We start from the raw sequence: 23,830 nt of genomic DNA, 5'->3' as shown, positions 1-23,830 counted from the left end.
GTGAGAACACTAAATATACTAGATCACCTGTAAGAATGTTTCAATCATTCTATCGTAGGTCTTGCGTTTTTTTTAGATATTATGAAATAAGTAAGCTATTCGTTTTTTCACTTTCTTAAGTGGGCTATAGTTCTCATTAGCAGTTTTATTCCAAACCATGAAACATTAAACTGCGTCCAAAAACGTCTTTAAAAATCTTCTGATATTGATCATGCATATGGCAAAGAAAGACATGAGATCGTTGGTCTTGGAATTTTGAAAATGCATCACACTTGGACCTCAGATTACTTGCAGTACCCAGGCATTACCACAAGAAAATGGTCGTACGTCAAGTTTGAACCTGACGTGGAGATAAGCACTTTTTCACGTCAAAGACGGTTTTTATAAATCTGAGCGTTGGTATGGATTTGAGCGTACGCACGGTCTAAGATCAAATCTGTGCGTAAGAAGCGTTATAAATGAGGCCCCTGGTCTTTTGAAGCTGTGTGCAAAAGGAGATCAATGTAGAATGAAAATATGAGTATTTTAGGCCATTATTTGCCAAGGTATGCTCATGCATCTTGTAAAATGCCCCAGGAGTTATGGGCTTGAGATATGAAATATGATATGCGAAATTAGCGTTAATTTCTGTCTCTTTCTGTATTTGCATAGAGACATCTGTCAGAGGCAGATGTCAACAGTAGAAGCTCTGTTCACAGAAAAGCACAAAATGTATAACCAAATCAGGTACACATGCACCAACATATACACACTCACACACACACACAATCTCTAAAAATCTGTTTTTTTTTTTAAATGATGTATGGCGCTGACTCTAGACAAAGCATGTACTGGTATAGGCACTGTTTTTGTGTTGAGTAAAGAAAAATGTGAATGTAAAGGTAGAAGGAGTAAAAAAAGGGAGTCTTACAAGTTTTGCTTGTTTAGTCTAAAATAACTATCTTGACATTATACTATGTGAAGGAGAGCACGGCTCTTAGTAATATAATTTAGTATGAAGTGCCTTAATGCCATTGTAAAATTTAGTGGGAGTGTTGTAATACAGTAATTTGACAATGAGTGTCGTTAATGAGTTGTACTGCCACCTAGTGTCTGCTTGTAGTTCCGGTTGTATCTTCTGAATAAACATGTTGAACTTCAATAGAACTCATCAGTTTTGTCTTTCTGTTCCAATGTATCAAATGTTCATGGGATGTTTTATTTAGTCATGACATACACTTGTTCAATAGGTGAAAGCTACTGAGACAAAAAATAGTTTAATTAATTATCACTGGAGACTCCAGGACTTAGTAGAATAAAGTGTAGAGACTAACACAAATGACTCTGAATAGGAACAGAATATTATTTTGATGAGTAGATATTTTATTTAATTAGTAACATTTTCAAACAATTATAAATTCCCGAAAATTCAGTATTACCAAAGAAATTACCAGCCAAGACAGAAGAGAAGGTCAAATTGGAATCATAAAACTCAAACCAAAGACAGATCTATGTGTGACAAGTCTATTATTACTTCTTTCAGGTGGACGTGTTTATAATTAGTTGAGTTTAAGTGATTCTGTAGGGGTGTCATTATGGTGGACACAAAGGAAGTAAAACAAAACAAATGACTGACCAGGATTTTAACAGGTGAGACTTTTTGTCATTGAAAGTACAAACTGGACGTGCTGAGCACTCAGTTTACTGCCCTGTGTGTGCCGTCAGTGTGTCCATCTCCCAGTTTACACACTTCATACATCACATGAACAGCAGCAGAGTGTTTAGAGCTCAGTTCTCTTCCTCCTCTTCCTCCCCTCTTCTTTTGTCTCCTTCTTCTCTTTGAAGATCTGTCCATCCGGATGTCTCATCCAGGTCAGTTTGGCGCCTGCTGGCATCCCACTCTCCCTCAGTCTCTGCTGAATCTGGAGAACAGAACCCAAGTCATTCAGAACCATCTCTCACCATGGACAGTCACACGTTCCAGCACAGACTCACTTGTAGGGGTCTGGACTCACCTGCTGTAGGAAGGCCTGCTGCATGGCAGGGTCATTGATGTTCACATGAGAAGCTACCTGAAGCTTCACTCTCGTCACATCTTTGGGATCTGCAGGGCAACACACACATGCACATAGATTTTCCACTCACATTTGTTTTTTTATTTAATTTTAAGGATGTTTTCTTTGATAGAGGCTGAAGCTAAAATACTTCATTATAAATCTTTTATTCTTAAAGGTCACATTCACTGACAAACCGTTTAATACTTGTTACTTTCGAAATACTATAGCTCACTCCAAGTTGCATATGCATGCTGCACGTGAAAATGATCTTCTACCCCCATTGCCCGCATTAGCCAATGAAAGAAAATACACGGAAAAACAAGCGAATCAGAAAGAGCCCTTCCCAATGACGCCGAAGGGAAACTGACTATTCATGGCCTCGCCCACCTTGGCTTGTGACCGCCTACAGGAAGACTGGAAGATTTTGCGGCTAGGGGATTGTCTCTCTGCAGCTAGTAGGAGCTAACAGCAAGTTGCCAACATGGCAGAAAAAAAATCGTGCCTGTTTTATTTCTGGCAATAACACATCAATGTTGCATGTCTTGCCTTAGAAACATGAGTTGAGGAAGAAATGGTTTGGATTTATCGTTGGAACACCACCACCGAAGTAGTGCAACATTAGTTCTGTGTTCCAATCATTTCGACAACACTCACTGCCTTAGAAAGTGGTTTTGCATCGATGTTCTGAAAACCTGGTTCTGTACCGTCATGACGATCGACCACCAGCTCACAGGCTGTAAGTACAAACAAACTTTTCCACCTAACGTCTGTTACAAAATAGCATGTTCATATTCTTCACGTTAGCATGCATGAAAAGGGTACAAGCTAGGCTTAGGCTAGCCTATATTACAGGAAGCTACACCAGGCACGTAACTGAAGTGTTCTGTTCGCGACGTGTAAAATCAGAGAATGCCTAATAGGAAGGGCTCTGGTAAAATCCATTAGAGGAATGGTCTATTTTCCCGAACGTAGCCTACAGGCCACTAACACGCCAGGTGTAGCAACTTCCATTGATTAGACCTATTGGAAGCTAATTGTTGCAGTACATAACGCGAACGGAATGCTTCAGTTACGTGCCTGGTGTAGCTACACTCATAAGAAACTGACCACACTACCCAGAGATTTAGCTTGTTGAACCTATAATCTTCTAACCTAAGCGTTAAACCACAAATAATAATATTAGCAACAATATTTTATGCTCAACTAAGTACGGGTATTGTTCTAGTCTAAACAGGGAAAATCAAAAACACAATACCCCTGCACTATTAGGCTAAGTTGCTATCACTAGAGCTCAGGTATTTACACTTCAGTCTAATTTATGTCTTCTTGCCATTATTACATTGACATACAATGATGTTTTGTTTGATTACTTGCTGTTTACTTAGTGTTTTGTATGTCTTCCAGAGCACATCCTCATGTCAGGCTACACAGCTTTCTAGCCTACATTAGGTCATCACGTTAGAAGCAAAGGTTTGTGATCTAACTTTTATTGTTGCGCTAGTTCGTTTCTAGAAGTCTTTTTCTAGTAGTCTAATACAGGTTCTTATGTGCTCGTCAATGTTTTGGGAAGTCAATTCATGGGTTTCTTCAGGTCACTTTCCACAGGTGTATAAAATCAAGCACCTCGATTATGAATGCAGACTGCATGGTGCTTGATTAATACACCTGTGTAAATGGACCTGATGAAACCCATGAATTGCATAACAGATAGAATTGATATTACCGAATGTCTTCTTGTGGGTGTGCTACTTAGTACATCATACACCTTACCACAGTCACTAAAATATTTTTGTTTCCATTGTGCCAGTACAGTTTTGTGAGATAGTGAATGTCCTGTGTACTGTTAGTATCTTGTAACTTGACAGTAATACACATTTATTTACTTTAGGTACCCAAACAGAATACTTCATGAAAAGTATGAGTATTGATACAAGCACTTCGGATACACCATGGGCATGGGGGCCTGCTACCTCTACTGCCATCAAGCCTGTTCATCCAAGGCCAGCTAGAAGACCTCGGGTTGATCAAGAGGAGGAGGAGGATGAAAGCGACATCTCCACAATAACACCTGATGGCTCCACCTATGGCCCAGCGCAATCAAAGAGCAATGTAATAAAATCATCACAGCCAACGGATGTGTTTTGTGTGTTGTCCCTTCGGATCCCCAGGACAATACAAGCCAAAACAACAACTCAGACCTTTTTCCCTAAATAATCCCAGCACTATGTCTGAAACATATGACGATGATGTCTGCATCATCTGGCAAAAAGAGGACATTGTTAATTCTGTGCATAGTTTGGATGTTCTTGTTTTGTGTTTGCATTATTTTAATAGACTGCAATATTACTATTTGTCAGTGTTTCACGGACCACCTAGCAAAAAAAAAAAAAAACAGTAGACCTACTTCAACAGTATATTACACAATAGGCCTTCTTACTGAACCACCTTGCTTATTGTCTTTGCACCTTGCTTATGGTGTCAGAGGATTCGTATGATTTAAACTGGCATAGGTTACATCAGTGTTGCAGAACTGTTTGGATTTACATACAAGTTGGTTCAATATTGCAAACAACTCATCTATTATATTTTACCACATCTACTTGTGGAACACTTGAGAGAACTTGCGGACCACACTTTGAGTACCACTGCTGTATGTAAATATAATAAAGTTGTTTATAGACAATTGACCTGTTTTGTATATTTGTTTTAGGAGTTTCATCAGTTTTTGTCCCTTTTAAGCTAAAGGTTTATCTTACCTTTCATATCTTCAGTCTCACAGAGGGCCATAGTTGTCATAGTCGAATGTTTAGTGCATTTTGAAGGGAGTACATTATGCTAAGGCAGACTGGTTCTAATCCTGGGTACAGGGTCATACAGACAACAGGGGTACTGGTGTTGCCCATTTTTATAACCACATGACCAATCCCCTTACGAAAAAGTAGTATAGGAATCTTATAGTATTTGGGACAAAATATTATAGTAATCTTATAGGAATAATTGGGACATACTGTAGAAGTACTACTAATAACTCTATAATATCCTGTAACCGCTATAGTTTTTCTATAGTAGTCTTATAGTACCTATAGTATGTCCAAATACTATAGTATTCCTATAAGATTACTGTAATATTTAGTCCCAAAATACTATAAGATTCCTATAGTAGGCTACTTTTTCTGTCATACGTGACAGAAAACAACTTGAGTAGGCTAACCTCTGCCAATGTCAGGCTATCAAAGCCATAGTTCTCATTACCGGAGAAGTCTTACAGCACACATTCTCTGCTTCTGTAGGCATTCTGGTACAATTCCAGCAAAATATAGCTAGGTAGGCGTGTTTGCATTTAGATCTATCTATATATTGGGCTATGACCAAGTGGTCTTTCAATGATAGTAGCATGGAATTCAAACCATAACTATCTAGCTATTCCGATAGCATTAGCAGGCTAGGTCAGTGGCTGAACTGCATTTAGGGTGCTTACCTGTGTTGTGAAGTAAAATATCTACTAGGAAGATTGCAAAGACTTTTGACTGTGTAAAGAAATAGGTCTTTATTTTAAAACGTTTCCAACTGTTTATTACTTGAAAGCAAGATGACGATTGTCACAAACGTTTACCTCTTTTAGGAGAAATTTTAAGCTGACAGGCAATTGTTACCATTCTATTAAACCAACGTTCACAGAGAAACGATCAGGAAGCAGTTCTTCTTCCTACTCGAATACTAGGATCAAACACATGAAGTTGTATCTCCGAAGACATTTTGTGCAACAGTTTTGACTCGAGTTTTAGCCAGGTTTTAGCACTGTAAAGTTGAATATGGAGCATAGCACAGGCAGAATCGGATGAGGACGCACTGGAGGAAGCGTCACAGTACTGTTAGCCAATCAGAGGTGAATTCATTAGCATGTCATTAATATTCATGACTAGAGGCGAAATCCAGTCGTTCCTCCCCGCCCACCTTCCCCACCAAACTAGAACAGCATGAAACAGACGCAGGACAGCATTTTTTTCACCAAAACCGGCTCACAGGGCATTCATCAATACTACAGACCACTGCAAAATTAATGAAAAAACGATGAGATGAGACCTTTAAATACCACAGCCATAAAAGCAAATTCATTGGTTTTTGGCCATTTGTTCCTGCTTTTATGATTGATCTTAATAATTATATTGGTAAGATGAATAACTTCACTCCATTGTTAGTCTCTATCAAAAGCTGTTGCTCACTTGGTGTGAATAACACTATTTTCTGTGTCTTTTTTATTTTGAAGAAAGACTAGAACGCACATATATCCTAAATTACTTCCACCTGGCTTGACCTATCACTCCTACTCACCTTGGAGTGGCGTGCTTTTGAGCTAGGATGACCAGACAACGCCAGGTCAAGCCTTGCTTTATCTCTTATCTTGGATTTCTTAATTCTGCTGTTGTGAAATACACCACTGGAGTTCCTGAGTTTGACTTGCGTAGACCAGAGCTGTGAGGCCTTGGTGGAGGTCTGCGCTCTGAGTGCTATTCTGAGTTTGACTTGAGTAGACCAGAGCTGTGAAGCCTTGGTGGAGGTCTGCGCTCTGAGTGCTATTCTGAGTTTGACTTCCTTAGACCAGAGCTGTGAGGCCTTGGTGGAGGTCTGCGCTCTGAGTGCTATTCTGAGTTTGACTTGAGTAGACCAGAGCTGTGAGACCTTGGTGGAGGTCTGCGCTCTGAGTGCTCTTCTAGTTTGGGACTGAATTCCCATCAAGCAGAGAAAAGGAGAAGTCTGGACACCTTAGCAGATGAAGTTATTTTGATTATGGCAGCCTACATTATTCCACTGACCACTGGGGACAATGTCAATGCACAACACACCCACTCCACCATCTTTAGGTCCTCAGCATGATCATGCTGTTGTCTGTCTGAACCCCCATCAAGCAGAAACAAAGAATAATCTGTCAGTGACTCACCTCCATAGCAGATGAAGTGACTAGGATTGTGACAGCCTACATCATTCCACTGACCACTGGGCGTAAATTGAGTGCACCCCACACCCGGATTATTGGGTTCTCCAGTGTTCCAGTGGCGAAATGAGGAGCTGCTGCCATCTGACCACTCTGACCAGGCATCTCTGAACAGGCCAATCCAGGCAGTTCCTCCAATAATGTCCTTTATCTGGTCGTTCTCTGCCTGATTCCTCACACTGGCCAGGTCTGTGTGTTTCTCTCTGCAGTATATCTGAGCATCTTCCCAGTTCTTCCCCTCAGTAACCAGCACATAGGGATGTGTGGAGTTTCCTCCTGTGGTAATGCATGGGTCATGGTTAACTGGGAACCAGCACAGCTTTACAGTCTGAACTAGTGTGAGTGAGACAAACTGTTTAGTTGTACAGTGTGGCTGTCTGTATTCATGAGTGAGTCTGATCTAATGTCAGTGTACATGAGGTCATTACTCACTGATTTGTAGATCTGCACAGTTTGGATGCATGTGTTGCTGAGAGAATGAATAATCTTTTTCTGAATGAAAGGAGTTAGATTCTCACCATCATAGCAGATGAAAGTCCAGATGTTAGTAGACCAGTCATCAGACCATTTTCCATTTGCGTTCATAAGACAATTCTCTTGACCTCCCCTGGGATAGCCTGAATCCCAGTTCCTGAACTCTGCTTCATTCTCTCTGTAGAAATCCCTGCCAGCCAGAGACCACTGCCACTCTCCCCTCTTCAGCCCAATCCAAGCATCTCCAGCACCTGCTTCATGGATCATGCTCTTCACCTTCTCCATCTCTGTCATGTTGTCTATGGTGGCGAGGTCAGTGAACTCCTCTCTGCAGTACTGCTGAGCTTCTGTCCAGCTCTTCTGTTCCTTCACCACATGGAACTGATGTGGCACAGAGGAGGAGAGACTGCCCAGACCTGAGAGGAGAGGAGTACACACACACACACACACACACACACACACACACACACACACAAACACACACACACACACACACACACACACACACACACACCACACACACACACACATTACAGGAGTAGTGGATTGAGTAGGTGTTAGAGAGAACTTGAGGTACACACATTCACACACACACACAGATCAACACACATCCACACAAACCACGCATACACACACACAAAAACTACAGACACAACAACACCGTACAGACACACTATATACAATACAATTACATATTGGCATTATGTGATGTGACACACACGAGCACACAGACACATAAACACACACACTGACCTGAGGCCAGCAGTGTTGCTATGAGAAGTAGAGTCATGACTGAGGGCCTGAACAAAGAAGATCAATTGGAGACACATCAACAAGGAGAAAAACACACACAACAAAACACACTGTTTGGTGTTTCTGACATAAAATACACTCCCAGCTGATTTGTGCTGGTCAACTCTTGCAATAACCCAGCTGATTTCACCTATGGGTTGTGCTGGTCAACTCTTGCAATAACCCAGCTGATTTCACCCATGGGTTGTGCTGGTCAACTCTTGCAATAACCCAGCTGATTTCACCCATGGGTTGTGCTGGTCAACTCTTGCAATAACCCAGCTGATTTCACCCATGGGTTGTGTCAGCGCTCAGCAGTCACAGGTTGGGCAACATATCAGATCAAAATCAAGCTGTTACATTTCTAATGCTCTGGATGAGTGTGCCAAGTAGAGTTGTGTCAAGACTGATTTTTAAATCCTGAGATAATAGTGTTGAGTATTGAGCCTCATTATAGTCAGTGAAATACATTAAATGTTTAAATCTGATAAGACAACATTTTAGTCAAATCTGGTACAAAGAGAGTTGTCAACTGACATCTAATATGCAAACTGCTTCTCTATGCGATAGATTTCCTATGGTGTGGTTCATCCACAAAAACATCATAACTAACTTTCAAAAGTAAAATTACAAAGCATAACAATGAATAGACTATGAGTGTATTGCAGTGACAGGCGCTGTTAAAATACTCATATCATTCCCAACATCAAACTAAAAACTCATTCTAAAAAGGAAATTGTACACGTGTAATGAATCGTTACCCTTTTTGTGTTGCAGTTACAAAAGTCCGCCACATGGTGTGATGTTGCACTTAAAATTCCCATGCCAATTCCAATTTAGATAGATAGATAGATAGATAGACAGATAGATACTTTATTGATCCCCAAGGGGAAATTCAAGGTCTCAGTAGCATACAGACATCACACACAACATGCACTTACAGCAAAAAGGGTAAATATAAGTATATACATATAACAAAACTCCACTGTACAATAGTGGAGAATTTTACTCAGGAGTATCCCTTTAATAGAGCCCAGGTTGTTTTTACTCAGGAGTATCCCTTTAATAGAGCCCCGGTTGTTTTTACTCAGGAGTATCCCTTTAAGTGCCTAGGGTCAGCGATGGAAAAGGCCCGGTCACCTTTTGTTTTGAGGCGCGAGTGGGGGACTGAGAGGAGTTGCCGTGACGATGACCTGAGTGACCTGGAGGCAGAGTACGGACTTAGTGGATCTGTGATGTATAATGGCGCTAAACTGTTAACAGCTTTAAAAACAAATAGTAAAATTATAAAATCAATTCTGTATTTTACCAGACCTGACTGACTTCTTCAGTACTTTCAAAAACAATAAACCTTTATAATGAACAATTATAAACAAAGAAAAATATATATAAAAAAAGATGAATTTGAAGTAAAATTTCAAAATGAAGAAAAAGTAATTCAAATACAAGTTACAAACTAAATCACAGAGTCCTGGGCCCCCACCCTCCCATCATGTCACGGCTGTGTGCAGACACACACACAACACACTCAAGACACACTCACGGCTGTGTGCAGACACACACAGAGCACACTCACTACACACTCACAACACACTCACGGCTGTGTGCAGACACGCACACAACACACTCAAGACACACTCACGGCTGTGTGCAGACACGCACACAGCACACTCAAGACACACTCACGGCTGTGTGCAGACACGCACACAACACACTCAAGACACACTCACGGCTGTGTGCAGACACGCACACTCAAGACACACTCACGGCTGTGTGCAGACACGCACGCAACACACTCACAACACACTCACGGCTGTGTGCAGACACACACGCAACACACTCACGGCTGTGTGCAGACACACACACAACACACTCACGGCTGTGTATAGACACATACACAACACACTCTCGGCTGTTTGCAAGCACACACACAACACACTTATGGCTGTGTGCAGACACACATAAGACACATACGACACATTCACGGGTCACGGCTGTTTGCAGACACACTCACAACACACTCACGGCTGTCTGCAGACACACACACACACAAAACACACGTCACACTCACAGGTCATGGCTGTTTCCAGACACACTCACGTCAGTGTGTAGAATGATTAATTTGTCTTTACCTCTCGTTATGTATGAGTGTGTGGGCAATGTTCAGTACTTTTCATGTTTGTCTTTATGGCAATACTGGGAATTATGGAAATATAAAAATATATGATGTGAATGCCTGCTTGGTTTACATGTGCAGTGTTTTAATATGTAAAGTACTCTCTGGGCTTGACTGTAACAATGCAATGTTAACGGAGCTACCTGCAAGTGTACTGTGACTGTAGCAGATGACTCTCTTCTTCTTCTAACTGTTTCAAAATAAAAGTCCTCACTACAATAATCCACTGTTAAACAATGTAACCCATTAAACTACTGAACTTTTTACATTCAACTTTTAAACAGTCTACTTTTAAACTATCTATCTATCTATTAAACTAGCTGTCTATCAACAACTTTTAAACTATCTACATTCAACTTTTAAACTATATACATTCACTAGCTGTCTATCAACAACTTTTAACTTGTCATCAACTATGTCAACACTTCATCAACTATGACTCCTACCCACTGTAGCTAGTTAGCATGGTTAGCAAAGTTAACATGTTAGCATTGCTAACATTGTTAACATTTTTAACAAAACTGCTAAAAATGATTAGCTAGGTTAGCTAAGTCACATGGTTAGCATAGTTAGCATGCTAGTTAGCATAGTTAGCATAACTACTAAAAATGATTAGCTAAGTTAGCTAAGTAACATGGTTAATATAGTTAGCATGCTAGCATGCTAGTTAGCATTTTTAACAAAACTACTAAAAATGATTAGCTAAGTTAGCTAAGTCACATGGTTAACATAGTTAGCATGTTAGCATTGCTAACATAGTTAGCATGTTTAACAAAACTGCTAGAAAATGTTAGGTAAGTAGCATGGTTAACATGTTAGCATTGCTAGCACTGCTAAAAAACGTTAGCTAAATAGCATGCTTAGCAGGTTAGCATTGCTAGCACTGCTATAAAACATTAGCTAAGTAGCATGGTTAACATAGTTAAAAATCTTAGCATAACTGCTAGCAAACATTAGAGCCATTCCAACTTTCAGTTATCGTCAAATATCTACCTATACACAGCCATTAAACTATTTGAAAATTCAACATTCCTTCAAGTTCCAGTCTGTCAACAACTTTTAAACTATTTACCTTCAACTTTTAAACGGTCTACTTTTAAACTATCAACTTTTATTAAGCTATGCAACCACCATGTCTATCCTAGCATCACCGTAGTAACCATCTCTGTATTATCTGTTTTAACTATACATGATATTTTACATCATAACTTTAGCATTTTCATGCACTGGTAATTCCTTGGAATTGCATTTCTAGTTATTCTTCTAGCTTTTTGTGCGTTTAATACAGCTTCAACTGTTTAACGTAGAAACTTCATTCAAACTGCGTTGCGTAGGTCTTACTTATGTGACTTCAGCTATGTATTTTTCAACTTTCTAACTTTTATACTTTTTAAACTATTAATTAAAAACTACTAAAATTTCCCCATTGACTTAACATTAGATTATGACATCACAATAGCAATTAGAATCCTATGCCAGGTGTTCAGGCCACCTGGATCACCATATAGACCAAAGATTCTAGAACAGAGCAAGATAGATCAGTTACGTCATAGGCATGAAGTACGCTCTGAGCCCGACAGGGCGCCATTTTGGTAAGCTCAACAACATTTCATATACAGTTCCAATTCTATGAGCCCATCTGAACAGCTGTTTTTAACGTTGCCAGCTGTTTTTTTTTTTTTTTTACTCGGTAATGAACTGCAAGAACTGACAGTGTGAAAGGCCCGATTGATCTTTTTCCAAGTTTGCACTGAATAAGGAGAGGTAAATAGGTCTATTATTTAGGCCCTAGGCAGAGAGGCCCTAATATCAAATACCTATGGCCGAGGTATTTTATTTACTCATAGGCTGCATAAGCACATGCCTTTATTTTTGCGTAGCCACATTTAGTTATTTACTTTTTATTAAATTCGTAGGCTGAGTCGCGGCAACAACTGTGCAAATGTGTAGGACTGCTTCAACCTCTCGCAAGATCAAAAGAGCTCAGCAAGCGAGCTTGAGCGACGTGTTGGAGACCCATGGTGTGGACGACGACTTTTCATTGGCAACCGTAGCCTATTAAACCAACCAACAATATAAAAATATTAAGAAGAGCTCTTATTTAATTTAGTTAAATCGAAACAATGTCATCTAGTGTTCGTGGACTGATAGCCCTGTAGGCAGCATATTAGCTTAGGCCTATTTGGTGGCCGGCGGGCTTTATTTGTCCGAATCGACCTATTATCCGATTATTATTATTGAGTTAATGCATTATGTAAACATTGTTTGCTAACCCACCACACGTAGCCTAGCCTACAGATTCTTGCGTGTGTTCATTCTCTCCTTCCCTCTCCAAAATGTTCCTGTTCTAGGCTGGCCAAGTGCATGGTTCTGCTGCATAAAGTTGAACGAACACATTTGTTTATTGTGCAGAAAAATATAAATAACCTACTGGCAAGCAGTCAATTGGCCACAGCCAGGGATGTAGTGGAGGCTCCGCTCTAGAATATTTGGTATGCACTGAGCCAGCACGGACGTAACATTTCAGACACAATTCTAATTCCATTAACCCCATTTGAAACAGCTGTTTTACCGTTGCTGTTTAACCGTTTACAGCTGATCGCCAACAGCTGGTTGTCATTGGTAGCCTACTGATACTAACAGATACTACACTCACTAATAATGGTATCTTCAAGAGCATTTTGCGGTGCAATTAACTGCGGGAACCGGCAATGTAAAAGGCCCGGTTTGTCTTTTTTTAGATTCCCACTCAACAAGGAGAGGTAATTTATTAGGCATAAGCATCAGATCATACAAATGTGGGTTAAGGTAGTTTAGCTAGCAACAAACGTAATCGTGACATTGCTAGCATGTAACTTAGTGACAGCATCTAGGCAGGATCTAGCCCGCTACCATTAACCTTATGAACTTTATTAATCTGCTAAGACAAGAGGCTATACAGTTTGCTTATGATGTGACTGGCATATCTACCCACAGCTGTAAATATGTTTTAAACACATTGTTAGCTCACCACAACTTAACCTAGTCGAGACGATGCTAAAATTAAACAGGTGGAAAAGTTTTCCGAGTAAACATTGTCAAACGTTACCATCATTCATCAGACTCCACTTCCATCAATCTGTTAGGTGCCAAAAGTGGGTCCAAAATTGTCGTAGACAGGACCTGCAAACTCGGACTGCAAGCTACCTAAACTTCAATTGTCGTCTGTGTGCTGAGCATTTTGAGGACAGCCAGTTCACAAATCAGCTGAGGAACAGATTGAATTGGAATGCTATTCCGACCATATTCAAAGTCCCCAACCCACCTCTTCACATTAAGAGCACAAGGAGGACATTAAAAAAAACAGACACATCACAGAAAGGTGAACTCAAAAATAATGTTTAATGTATAAAATAATTCTACATGCATGAAATGTAAAGATTTTACATTAAAGATAAATTAATTACTAAATTAATGAATAAGTACACATATTACTACTAGTGCTTTATGTTTGCACTTCCAGTCCATGGTCAGATTCTGGCAGTAAGGGCGGATCACACTTACAGCCGACTCCTCACTGCTGCTAACCATGACACTCCTTCCACATCTGCACTGTATGGCTTCATACCTCCTCCTGATCCTGACGCTGCTACTGCTCCTACTGCTGCTGCTACTCCTCCTACTGCCAAACACCTAAGGCTTTTAAAACAAGAACGTCTAAGGACATTTAGACTTAAAAAGCAGGTGCAGCAACTAAAACAGGGCCTTGTCAAGGCAACTCGAAAATCATATATGTCACCTGAAAATGTGATTAGAGGTGCTGGCAACTTTTTGGAGGAACCAGCCCTCTCCTTCTTTCGGTCACAGCTGCGGAACTCCAGCCGTTTCTGTAAGTTGAAAGGGAGGAGATGGACAAACTCGGACAAAGTCACTGCATTGTCCTTATATCACCAGGGGCCAAGGGCATACACATTTTGTCAACAGATTTTTATGTTACCATCTGTGCCGTCTCTACGCAGGTGGCTTAGTGGGACAGAGATAAGGCCAGGATTCTCTCCTTCTGTATTTAACACGCTGGCCAGTCGAGTGAGTGACATGACCCTACAGGAAAAACTTTCCATAATCACATTTGATGAAATGAGCTTAAGATCAGGCTTATCATACAACACCAGTAGCGACAGTGTGGAGGGGTTTGAGGACTTTGGCTCACAGGGAAAGACTGGACGTACAGCCAACCACGCTTTAGTCTTCATGGTTAGAGGGTTGACAGGGAGGTGGAAGCAGCCCATTGGGTATTTTCTTTCAAAAGATGCTATACCAGCTCACATCTTAGAAGCTCTGCTGAAAGAGTGCTTAGATAAAGTTAAAGCAATAGGCCTACTAACAACTGTTGTGGTTTGTGACCAAGGGACAAACAACGTGTCCCTTTTCAAAAAATTAGGCATTACCTCTGAGCAGCCTTTCTTCATGTATTCTGGGGAGAAGATCTTTGCCCTCCATGATCCACCTCACCTGCTTAAAAACACTAGATCAAATCTAGAAAAATATGTGTTCCGTATAAGCCAAGGATCTGAGACTAAATTTGTGAAATGGTCATACCTCCAGAAATTTTATGAATTCGACTCCCAATTACCTATAAGGAAAGCACCCAAATTGACCAAACAGCACTTTCAGCTGAACAGCTTTTCAAAAATGCGTGTTAACAAAGCCGTCCAAGTTCTGTCCCACACTGTAGCAGCAGGCCTCTACACATATGTTGCCTTGGGTAAACTTCCTGGTGAGGCAGCTTACACCGCTGAATTTGTAGAGCGCATTGACAGCTTGTTTGATGCATTTAACAGCCGTTTCTACAGGGACACAAAAGCCCTCAAGCGTCCTTTGACAGCTAAATCTGGCCACATAAAATTCCTCCAGGAATGCGTCCCTATACTGGAGGGCCTAGAGGTACTTGGTTCTAGGAATGTGCTTTTTGTCAAAGGATGGTTGCTAGCTATAGCCTGTGTCAGGCAGCTGTGGGATCACCTGCAGTCCGCCTACCAGCTACAGTACCTGTTCACTTCAAGGCTAAACCAGGATATTGTAGAGAACCTCTTTGCGACTGTTCGAAGGAAAGGCGGCTGCAGGGATAACCCCTCATCAAAAGAATTCAGGTGTGCTTTAAGGATGGTTATGGTGGCTGAACTGATCAAGCCAGTGATTGGGGCTAACTGCATTCCTGATGCTGACAGGTATGTCACCAGCCTAAAAAGCATAGGAAAAACTATTCCATCTAAGCCTGCCCATGTAAGTGTGCCACCGGCAAAAAACACACCTACGCCATACAACACACTCTACCTCGATGTCCCTGAAAAAAATACTCTTGGCTACATTGCAGGGTATCTATGCCGGCGATGTTTGAGTGCACATGAATGCGGCACTTGTAGAGGTGTGCTCTTGTCATGTGAAAATTACATAAATGACCAAACTCAATTGTTCATTCATCATAAGGCATACAATACAACAAACTCAGATTTTGGGTCACTCCTTGTTCCCTCGGAAGTTTTTTTGCAATTCTGCACTGACTGCGAAAAAGTTTTCCGTGTTGAGTTTGATGGTACAAACATGGCGAGAGACAACATATGTCTTATAATAAACAAAGCCATCAAGAACCAGGCAACGTACAAAGATCTTGCTCTGTGCTGTGAGGGAGTTAAGGCCAAAATTGTAGCCACCTTTGTCAGTGTGCGTGTGCAGTATGCTCTAAAATTTAAAAACAGGGAGCTGCACCGCACTGCAAAAAAGCCATCCAGAAAACTAAAAAAAGTTTCACACAAATGATGTGCTCTGCTGCCCTGGGCCTGTAAAATAAAGCATAATTATTATTTGTATCTATTTATGTATCAATATATTAATCACACTTGCAGACACATTATTTTTTATTTTACTGTAAATATTAACATTTGTAATGAATTGTAATAATAATAATAATAATAATAATAATAATAATAAAATAACTTCAACCACTGACTCTACATTAACTGCTTGGTTGCTTTCCCTGGTTTATCAACTGGCTTCCATCTGAACACTTTGGAAATAGTCTCAGTCACATACTTCTGCCAGACCAGTGCTACTCATTGCGCGGCTCGCGAGCCACATGCAAGCTATAATTGGTGGCTCGCATGCAGCTTTGGCGAGATTTCGCCAAATTTGGTTTTACTCATTTTGAGTAGGCCTAAACTGTTCGCCAAAGGCCATCATCTCTGGCCCCAGCTTGATAAAAACAAAAGTAGGCTCGGATTTAGCCTAGTCTACTGTATGACTTCAACGAGGTGATCTTTAGTTTCGTTCTGCTTACAGTATCTCACTGCCCTGTTTACCGGCAATGCTACAGTGGACTTAAACTGCCACTTTGTGGCGATAAGTTGTAATACATGTAGCTGCGTGTATCACGGAAAGCGCGAATGTGCTATGTGGCCATTTCTAAATGGGACCCACTGTAGGCTGTGGTAACACAGCCAATATATTTTTTCCAAATGTGCTTCATAAACATACAATACTGCACTAGAAAAACGCAAACATCTGAATTATACTTCTCCCTTCACCCAAGTAATGAAGGTGAAAGGAAGTTATTAAGCCTTGGCTGTATACATTTAGCTGTATTGGCTGTGTTATTTATTTTTTTGTGGGATATCCAATGTATATGTAGAAAGGCACATTTGCAAAGGTGAGTTAGTATGTTGTAAAAGTGGCTCTCTTTAATTTTGCACTGCCAATGTGGCTCTTGTGAAAAAAAAATAGACATCTGTTGGGAAAGATTTTTTTTTAAATTACCATATCGAATCTGTAGCTGTGAAGACCCATCCACCGTTAAAGACAGTTGCTGCCAATTTAAATGAACAGCTAAGCTAACTAGTAGCTGGCCATGCTTCTACTGCTGCGAAGACCGGGAAAACAGCTGATTGCAAATGGTTAAAGCGCTATCTCTTGGACAATAACATCAAATAAACGTCCATTTTAACAGCGACTTGGTGACAAATGAAAGAGGCATTTTAAAACCAGTCCATAAATCACTAGTCAGTCAGCGAGCCTCGGTAATTTGGCAGTGAATCTGACCAGCTGGTGATAGCTAGCTCTCGCTTTAATTAAGAAATTAACATTTTGACCTATATTTCAACTCGCCTAGTACTAACATATAAAGTCGATTATGTACATATCAGTTTAAACATGTAAATATCGTTAAACAAAATACAATATAACATTTAAATTAAACATACCTGGTCATATGCCTCCACGACGAACTCATAGGACTGAACGTGGCCACCCCACCTCAGCTTACCAAAATGGCGCCCATAGAGTCATAGAACGTACTTCCACATATCCAACGTATTATCCGGCCTGTGATCTATCTTGCTCTGTTCTAGAATCTTTGATATAGACCCTTTCAACAGTTAAAACAAAAACAATACTTGAACGTTCTATTTGGGCCCCAATCTACTTCCTCTACATTAAGATAACATATGGAATGAAAAGGAAGTCTTGTGGGGCCAACTATGATGCTGATAATGGAACTCTCTTGAAAGGGTCTATATGGCTCTGGCCAGGCCACCTGGATCAACTGTGAGTTTCTCAGGCTTTATGACATCATAGCAATTAGAATATTGTGCCAAGTGGCCAGGCCACCTGGATCAACTGTCAGTTTCTCAGGCTTTAAGCATACAGTCTCATTCTATGCTATAAGCCTGAGAAACTGTTCAGTCATTCCAACTATATTAAACCTCATCTACCTAGCAAATAATTAAACCTTTTAAACTATCCACCTATTTAACTGTTCAGTCATTCCAACTATATTAAACCTCATCTACCTAGCAAATAATTTAACCTTTTCAACTATCCACCTATTTAACTGTTTAGTCATTCCAACTATATTAAACCTCATCTACCTAGTTCAGTCATTCCAACTATATTAAACATCATCTACCTAGCAAATAATTTAACCTTTTAAACCATCCACTTATTTAACTGTTCAGTCATTCCAACTATATTAAAACTCATCTACCTAGCAAATAATTTAACCATTTAAACTATCCACCTATTTAACTGTTCAGTCATTCCAACTATATTAAACCTCATCTACCTAGCAAATAATTTAACCTGTTAAACCATCCACCTATTTAACTGTTCAGTCATTCCAACTATATTAAACCTCGTCTACCTAGTTCAGTCATTCCAACTACATTAAACCTCATCTACCTAGTAAATAATTTAACCTTTTAAACTATCCACCTATTTAACTGTTCAGTCATTCCAACTATATTAAACCTCATCTATCTAGCAAATAATTTAACCTTTTAAACTATCCACCTATTTAACTGTTCAGTCATCCCAACTATATTAAACCTCATCATGTTGGTTGCCAATTAGAACATCATCTGTTTTAACAATATATTTCACACCATATGTTTTGCATTTTCATGCACTGGTAATTCCCTGGAATTGCGTTTTCTAGTTAGAGTGCATGAAAATGCACTCTACTGTTATCCGAATTCTTCTTATTACAGTGCATGAAAATGCACTGTACTGTTCTTCCTAGGCTTCTTCTTATTATAGTGCATGAAAATGCACTATACTGTTCTTCCTAGGCAACTTCTTCTTCTTATTACAGTGCATGAAAATGCACTGTACTGTTCTTCCTAGGCAACTTCTTCTTATTATTATTATTCCGCTTACCACTTTTTCCGTACGCAATTTCTCTTGAACAGTTTAACTTAGAAACTTCATTCAAACTTTGTAACGTAGGTCTTCAAACAGATCAGGTTGGTATGTTTTTTCAAATTTGAAACTTTTATACTTTTTAAACTATTAAAGAAAAACTTTTTATTTACATTGCCGATTATGACATCATAATACGGCCGTTAAGCAATTTAAGCATACAAACTGGCCCTATTAAGACTACACATCCTGTTCAACTGCTTCCTCTGCCAAAAACTGTTTCAAAATAAAAGTCCTCACTACAATATTTCACTGTTAAACAATTTAACCCTTTATACTACTGAACTTTTTAACTGTTAGCTAGTTAGCATGTTAACATTGCTAACATTGTTAGCATTTTTAACAAAACTGCTAAAAATGATTAGTTAAGTTAGCTAAGTCATATGGTTAGCATAGTTAGCATGTTAGTTAGCATAACTACTAAAAATGATTAGCTAGGTTAGCTAAGTCATATGGTTAGCATAGTTAGCATTTAAACATTGTTAGCATGCAAGTTAGCATAGTAACTTGGTTAGCATTATTATCTTTGTAAACATATTTGCAAACATTAAAGCCATTCCAACTGTCAGTTATCGTCAACTATCTACCTAAATAATTTAACCATTTAAAGTATCCACCTATTTAACTGTTCAGTCATTCCAACTATATTAAACCTCATCTACTTAGCAACCAATATAGTTTGTTTTTACTCTGTATGATATTTTACATCATATTTTTGCATTTTCATGCACTGTATTTCCTTCAGGAAATGCTTTTCTAGTTCTTATTACAGTGCATGAAAATGCACTGTACTGTTCTTCCTAGGCTTCTTATTCTTCCGCTAACACATTTAATGCAGCTTCAACCGTTTAACGTAGAAACTTCATTCAAACTATGTTACGTAGGTCTTACTTAGGACATGGGGGGGCTTTGTATTTTTCATCTTTGTAACTTTTATACTTTTTAAACTATTAATTAAAACTATTGAAAATTTCCCCATAGACTTAACATGGGCTGATGACATCATAATAGAGCACTTAAGCAATTAGAATCCTAGGCCAGGTGTTCCGGCCACCTGCATCAACTGTCAGTTTCTCAGGCTTTAAGCATACAGTCTCATTCTCTTAAGACTACACATCATGTTCAACTGTTTCCTCTGTCCACAACATAATTTAAATATATTTAAACTATCCACCTATTTAACTGTTCGGTCATTCCAACTATATTAAACCTCATTTACCTAGCAAATCATTTAACCATTTAACCAGGAGAAGTTTTTATCCCCAGGCCATCCGAACTCTGAACTCACACTATACTGACTTTGCACACATTCACTCCTCAGCACTCATGACCACACCCACACACACACCCACACACACCTACAAGACTTTTAGCACTTTTACATCCCTCTCCCTATGCTACAGACCTTTTATTTATTTTCTTATTTCATCACACGTCAAAACACACACACACACACACACATATCTGACTTTCTCCAACTTTTGCACACTTTTTATTTATTATTTTTGATTTCTCCTCCATCTACCCATGTCCTTGATTGCCTAGCCTTTCTGCGCCCCCCCCCCCCCCCCCCCCCACCCCAACACACACACTTACATCATCACTGTCATCACTTCACATACATACAGCACACTGCTTGCTACAGTAAGCCTCCTCTACATACTTGCTGCACACATACACAGCACATTGTCTTCAGGATCTTCTCCAACACACATCCTCTACATACTTACAGCACACTGCCCCCACCTACCCACACACACACTACACACACACACACACAGTCACTGCTCCACTCCCCTCCCGCCCATACACACATCTTCACTGTCATCACTCACATACATTACATACAGTACTCTGCTTGCAATAGTAAGTCCCTGCCCCCCCCCAACACACACACTTACATCATCACTGTCATCACTTCACATATATACATGTACAGCACACTGCTTGCTACAGTAAGCCTCCTCTACATACTTGCTGCACACTGCCCCCCTCCCCCCCACATACACAGCACATTGTCTTCAGGATCTTCTCCAACACACATCCTCTACATACTTACAGCACACTGCCCCCACCTACCCACACACACACTACACACACACACTGCTCCACTCCCCTCCCGCCCACACACACATCTTCACTGTCATCACTCACATACATCATACATACAGTACTCTGCTTGCAATATTAAGTCCCTGCCCCCCCCCTACATACACAGCACATTATTTCATCAGGAAGCTTCTCCAACACACATCCCCAACATACTTACAGCACACTGCCCCCCCCCCCCCCCCCAATACACAGCACATTGTCTCATGAGGAAGCTTCTCCAACACACATATTGCACACTGCCCTCTCCCCACATACACACACACCAAGACCCCTGGCAGTTGGGTTAGCCCCTTGAGCCGTGGATCTGCCCAAGGTTTCTTCCTTGGTAAGGGAGTTTTTCCTTGCCCCTGTTACTCTTGGGTGCTCCTTGTTGGTGCCCCCCACCCCCAATCCCAATCCTCCCCCACCTTTTTTTTTTTTTATGCAGCCCTTGCCACTTAATCTACTAAACCCCTCTTCTACTGCACTTTTTACCCCCCCCCCTCCCCCCCCATTAATGCACAAATAGGCTGACACCAGACATAATTTCACTGCATTTCTTACTTCCAGTAACTATATGCACGTGACAATAAACTTCCTTGTATCCTTGTATTTAAACTATCCACCTATTTAACTGTTCAGTCATTCCAACTATTAAACCTCATCTACCTAGTTCAGTCATTCCAACTATATTAAACCTCATCTACCTAGTTCAGTCATTCCAACTATATTAAAAATCATCTACCTAGTTCAATCATTCCAACTACATTAAACCTCATCTACCTAGCAAATAATTTAACCATTTAAACTATCCACCTATTTAACTGTTCAGTCATTCGGTGACGATGAAAAGAGAAGACGCAGAAGTGGCGTCTCGTCTTCTTTTTTTTATTCGCGTTTAGACGAGCATTCTCAGGGGGAAATCTTTGTTTATATAAAGACGCAAAAGTATGTGATATTCGATTGGATATGCATTCCAGACCGCTGGGTGGTGGTGTGATAGAACCCCGGTACGTCACGCGCAGACATTCTAATTTGACAGTTTAGCCAGAGAGGTAATCAAGGATCTTTGGTTTAGCCGTTTAGACGGAGACGCAACCCGGGTCGTCTTCAAAACTCTACACTCTGGAAGGAGTCTTCAGATTTTTGCGTCTTCAAGCCCCGATGGCGGGGTCGCCGTGTAAACGAAAGGCACTTATGATGAAATATTTTGTCGTCTTCCTTCACAATCGTTCTCGTATAAACGGCCCCTAAACCTCATCTACCTAGCAAATAATTTAACCATTTAAACTATCCACCTATTTAACTGTTCAGTCATTCTAACTATATTAAACCTCATCTACCTAGCAACCAATATAGTTTGTTTTTACTCTGTATGATATTTTACATCATATTTTTTGCATTTTCATGCACTATATTTCCTTCAGGAAATGCTATTCTAGTTATAGTGCATGAAAATGCACTATACTGTTCTTCCAAAATTTCTTATTACAGTGCATGAAAATGCACTGTACTGTTCTTCCTAGGCTTCTTTATTCTTCTGATTCTTATTCTTCTTCTAACGCACTTAATGCAGCTTCAACCGTTTAACGTAGAAACTTCATTCAAACTATGTTACGTAGGTCTTACTTAGGACATGGGTGCTATGTATTTTTCAGCTTTGTAACTTTTATACTTTTTAAACTATTAATTAAAAACTAGTCAAAATTTCCCCATAGACTTAACATGGGCTGATGACATCACAATAGAGCCGTTAAGCAATTAGAATCCTATGGCAGGTGTTCGGGCCACCTGGATCAACTGCCAGTCTCAGGCTTTAAGCATACAAACTGGCCCTATTAAGACTACACATCCTGTTCAACTGCTTCCTCTGCCAAAAACTGTTTCAAAATAAAAGTCCTCACTACAATATTTCACTGTTAAACAATTCAACCCTTTAAACTACTGAACTTTTTAACTGTTCAGCCATTGTAACTGTTACTTGTCATCAACTATGAGTCTGTCTCAATTGGTGTACTTATGTGAGTACACTTTTGTGTAGTACACTATGTGCACTGTGTGCTTACTGGCGGAGTGCGCAAATTTTAACAAAATAGTATTGTCTCATATCAAACACTAACTCCGTGCACTTCACGGAAATGACGATCGCAAACATTTTAATATAACTTTATTGGCGTCCTCAATTCGACAGTGACATGGTCATACTGTGTCAAAACATGAACCGTTTATGTTATAACTTGCTTGTACCTCCGTAAAGTCTGTTTTCCACTGCTGCTGCTTCAGCTTTCTCAACCGCGATTACCACGAGTTTGAAAACGCTCCCTCCCCTTCCGCTATTTGGCCAAGATGGCGTCCGTTAAGGGCGAAAAGTGTCCAGCGTTGCACACTCAGCTTTTTGACCGTTATGAGTGCACCATCCGGGAACTTGCAGCGCCCTTCGTGTCGTTGGAATTTTCAGTGTGAACACCCTCATGCACTCAAATTAGGTATTGTAAGTGCAGAAGTACGCGATTTGAGACATAGTCTATGACTCCTACCCAC

The 23,830-nt window shown here is 40.1% G+C and overlaps 1 protein-coding gene across 1 annotated transcript in view; it reads right to left on the bottom strand.

Moving 5' to 3' along the window:
* Nucleotides 1-1,405: 1,405 nt before the first annotated feature.
* LOC121689826 (C-type mannose receptor 2-like) overlaps nt 1,406-23,830 on the bottom strand; it is a 69,556-nt gene continuing 47,131 nt past the window's right edge. Inside the window, exons 5-9 of the mRNA XM_042070055.1 lie at nt 8,257-8,303; nt 7,548-7,919; nt 6,976-7,305; nt 1,995-2,083; nt 1,406-1,901 (exon numbers count right to left, since the gene is read on the bottom strand). Coding sequence (XP_041925989.1) covers nt 1,761-1,901; nt 1,995-2,083; nt 6,976-7,305; nt 7,548-7,919; nt 8,257-8,303 — 979 coding nt within the window. The 3' untranslated portion in view covers nt 1,406-1,760. The remainder of the gene's footprint in view (nt 1,902-1,994; nt 2,084-6,975; nt 7,306-7,547; nt 7,920-8,256; nt 8,304-23,830) is intronic.

Source organism: Alosa sapidissima, chromosome 18 (genome assembly GCF_018492685.1).
Source record: "Alosa sapidissima isolate fAloSap1 chromosome 18, fAloSap1.pri, whole genome shotgun sequence".
Lineage (NCBI taxonomy): Eukaryota > Metazoa > Chordata > Actinopteri > Clupeiformes > Clupeidae > Alosa > Alosa sapidissima.
The sequence above is the reverse complement of the archived record's forward strand: the minus strand, read 5'-3'. Positions and strand labels throughout refer to the sequence as shown.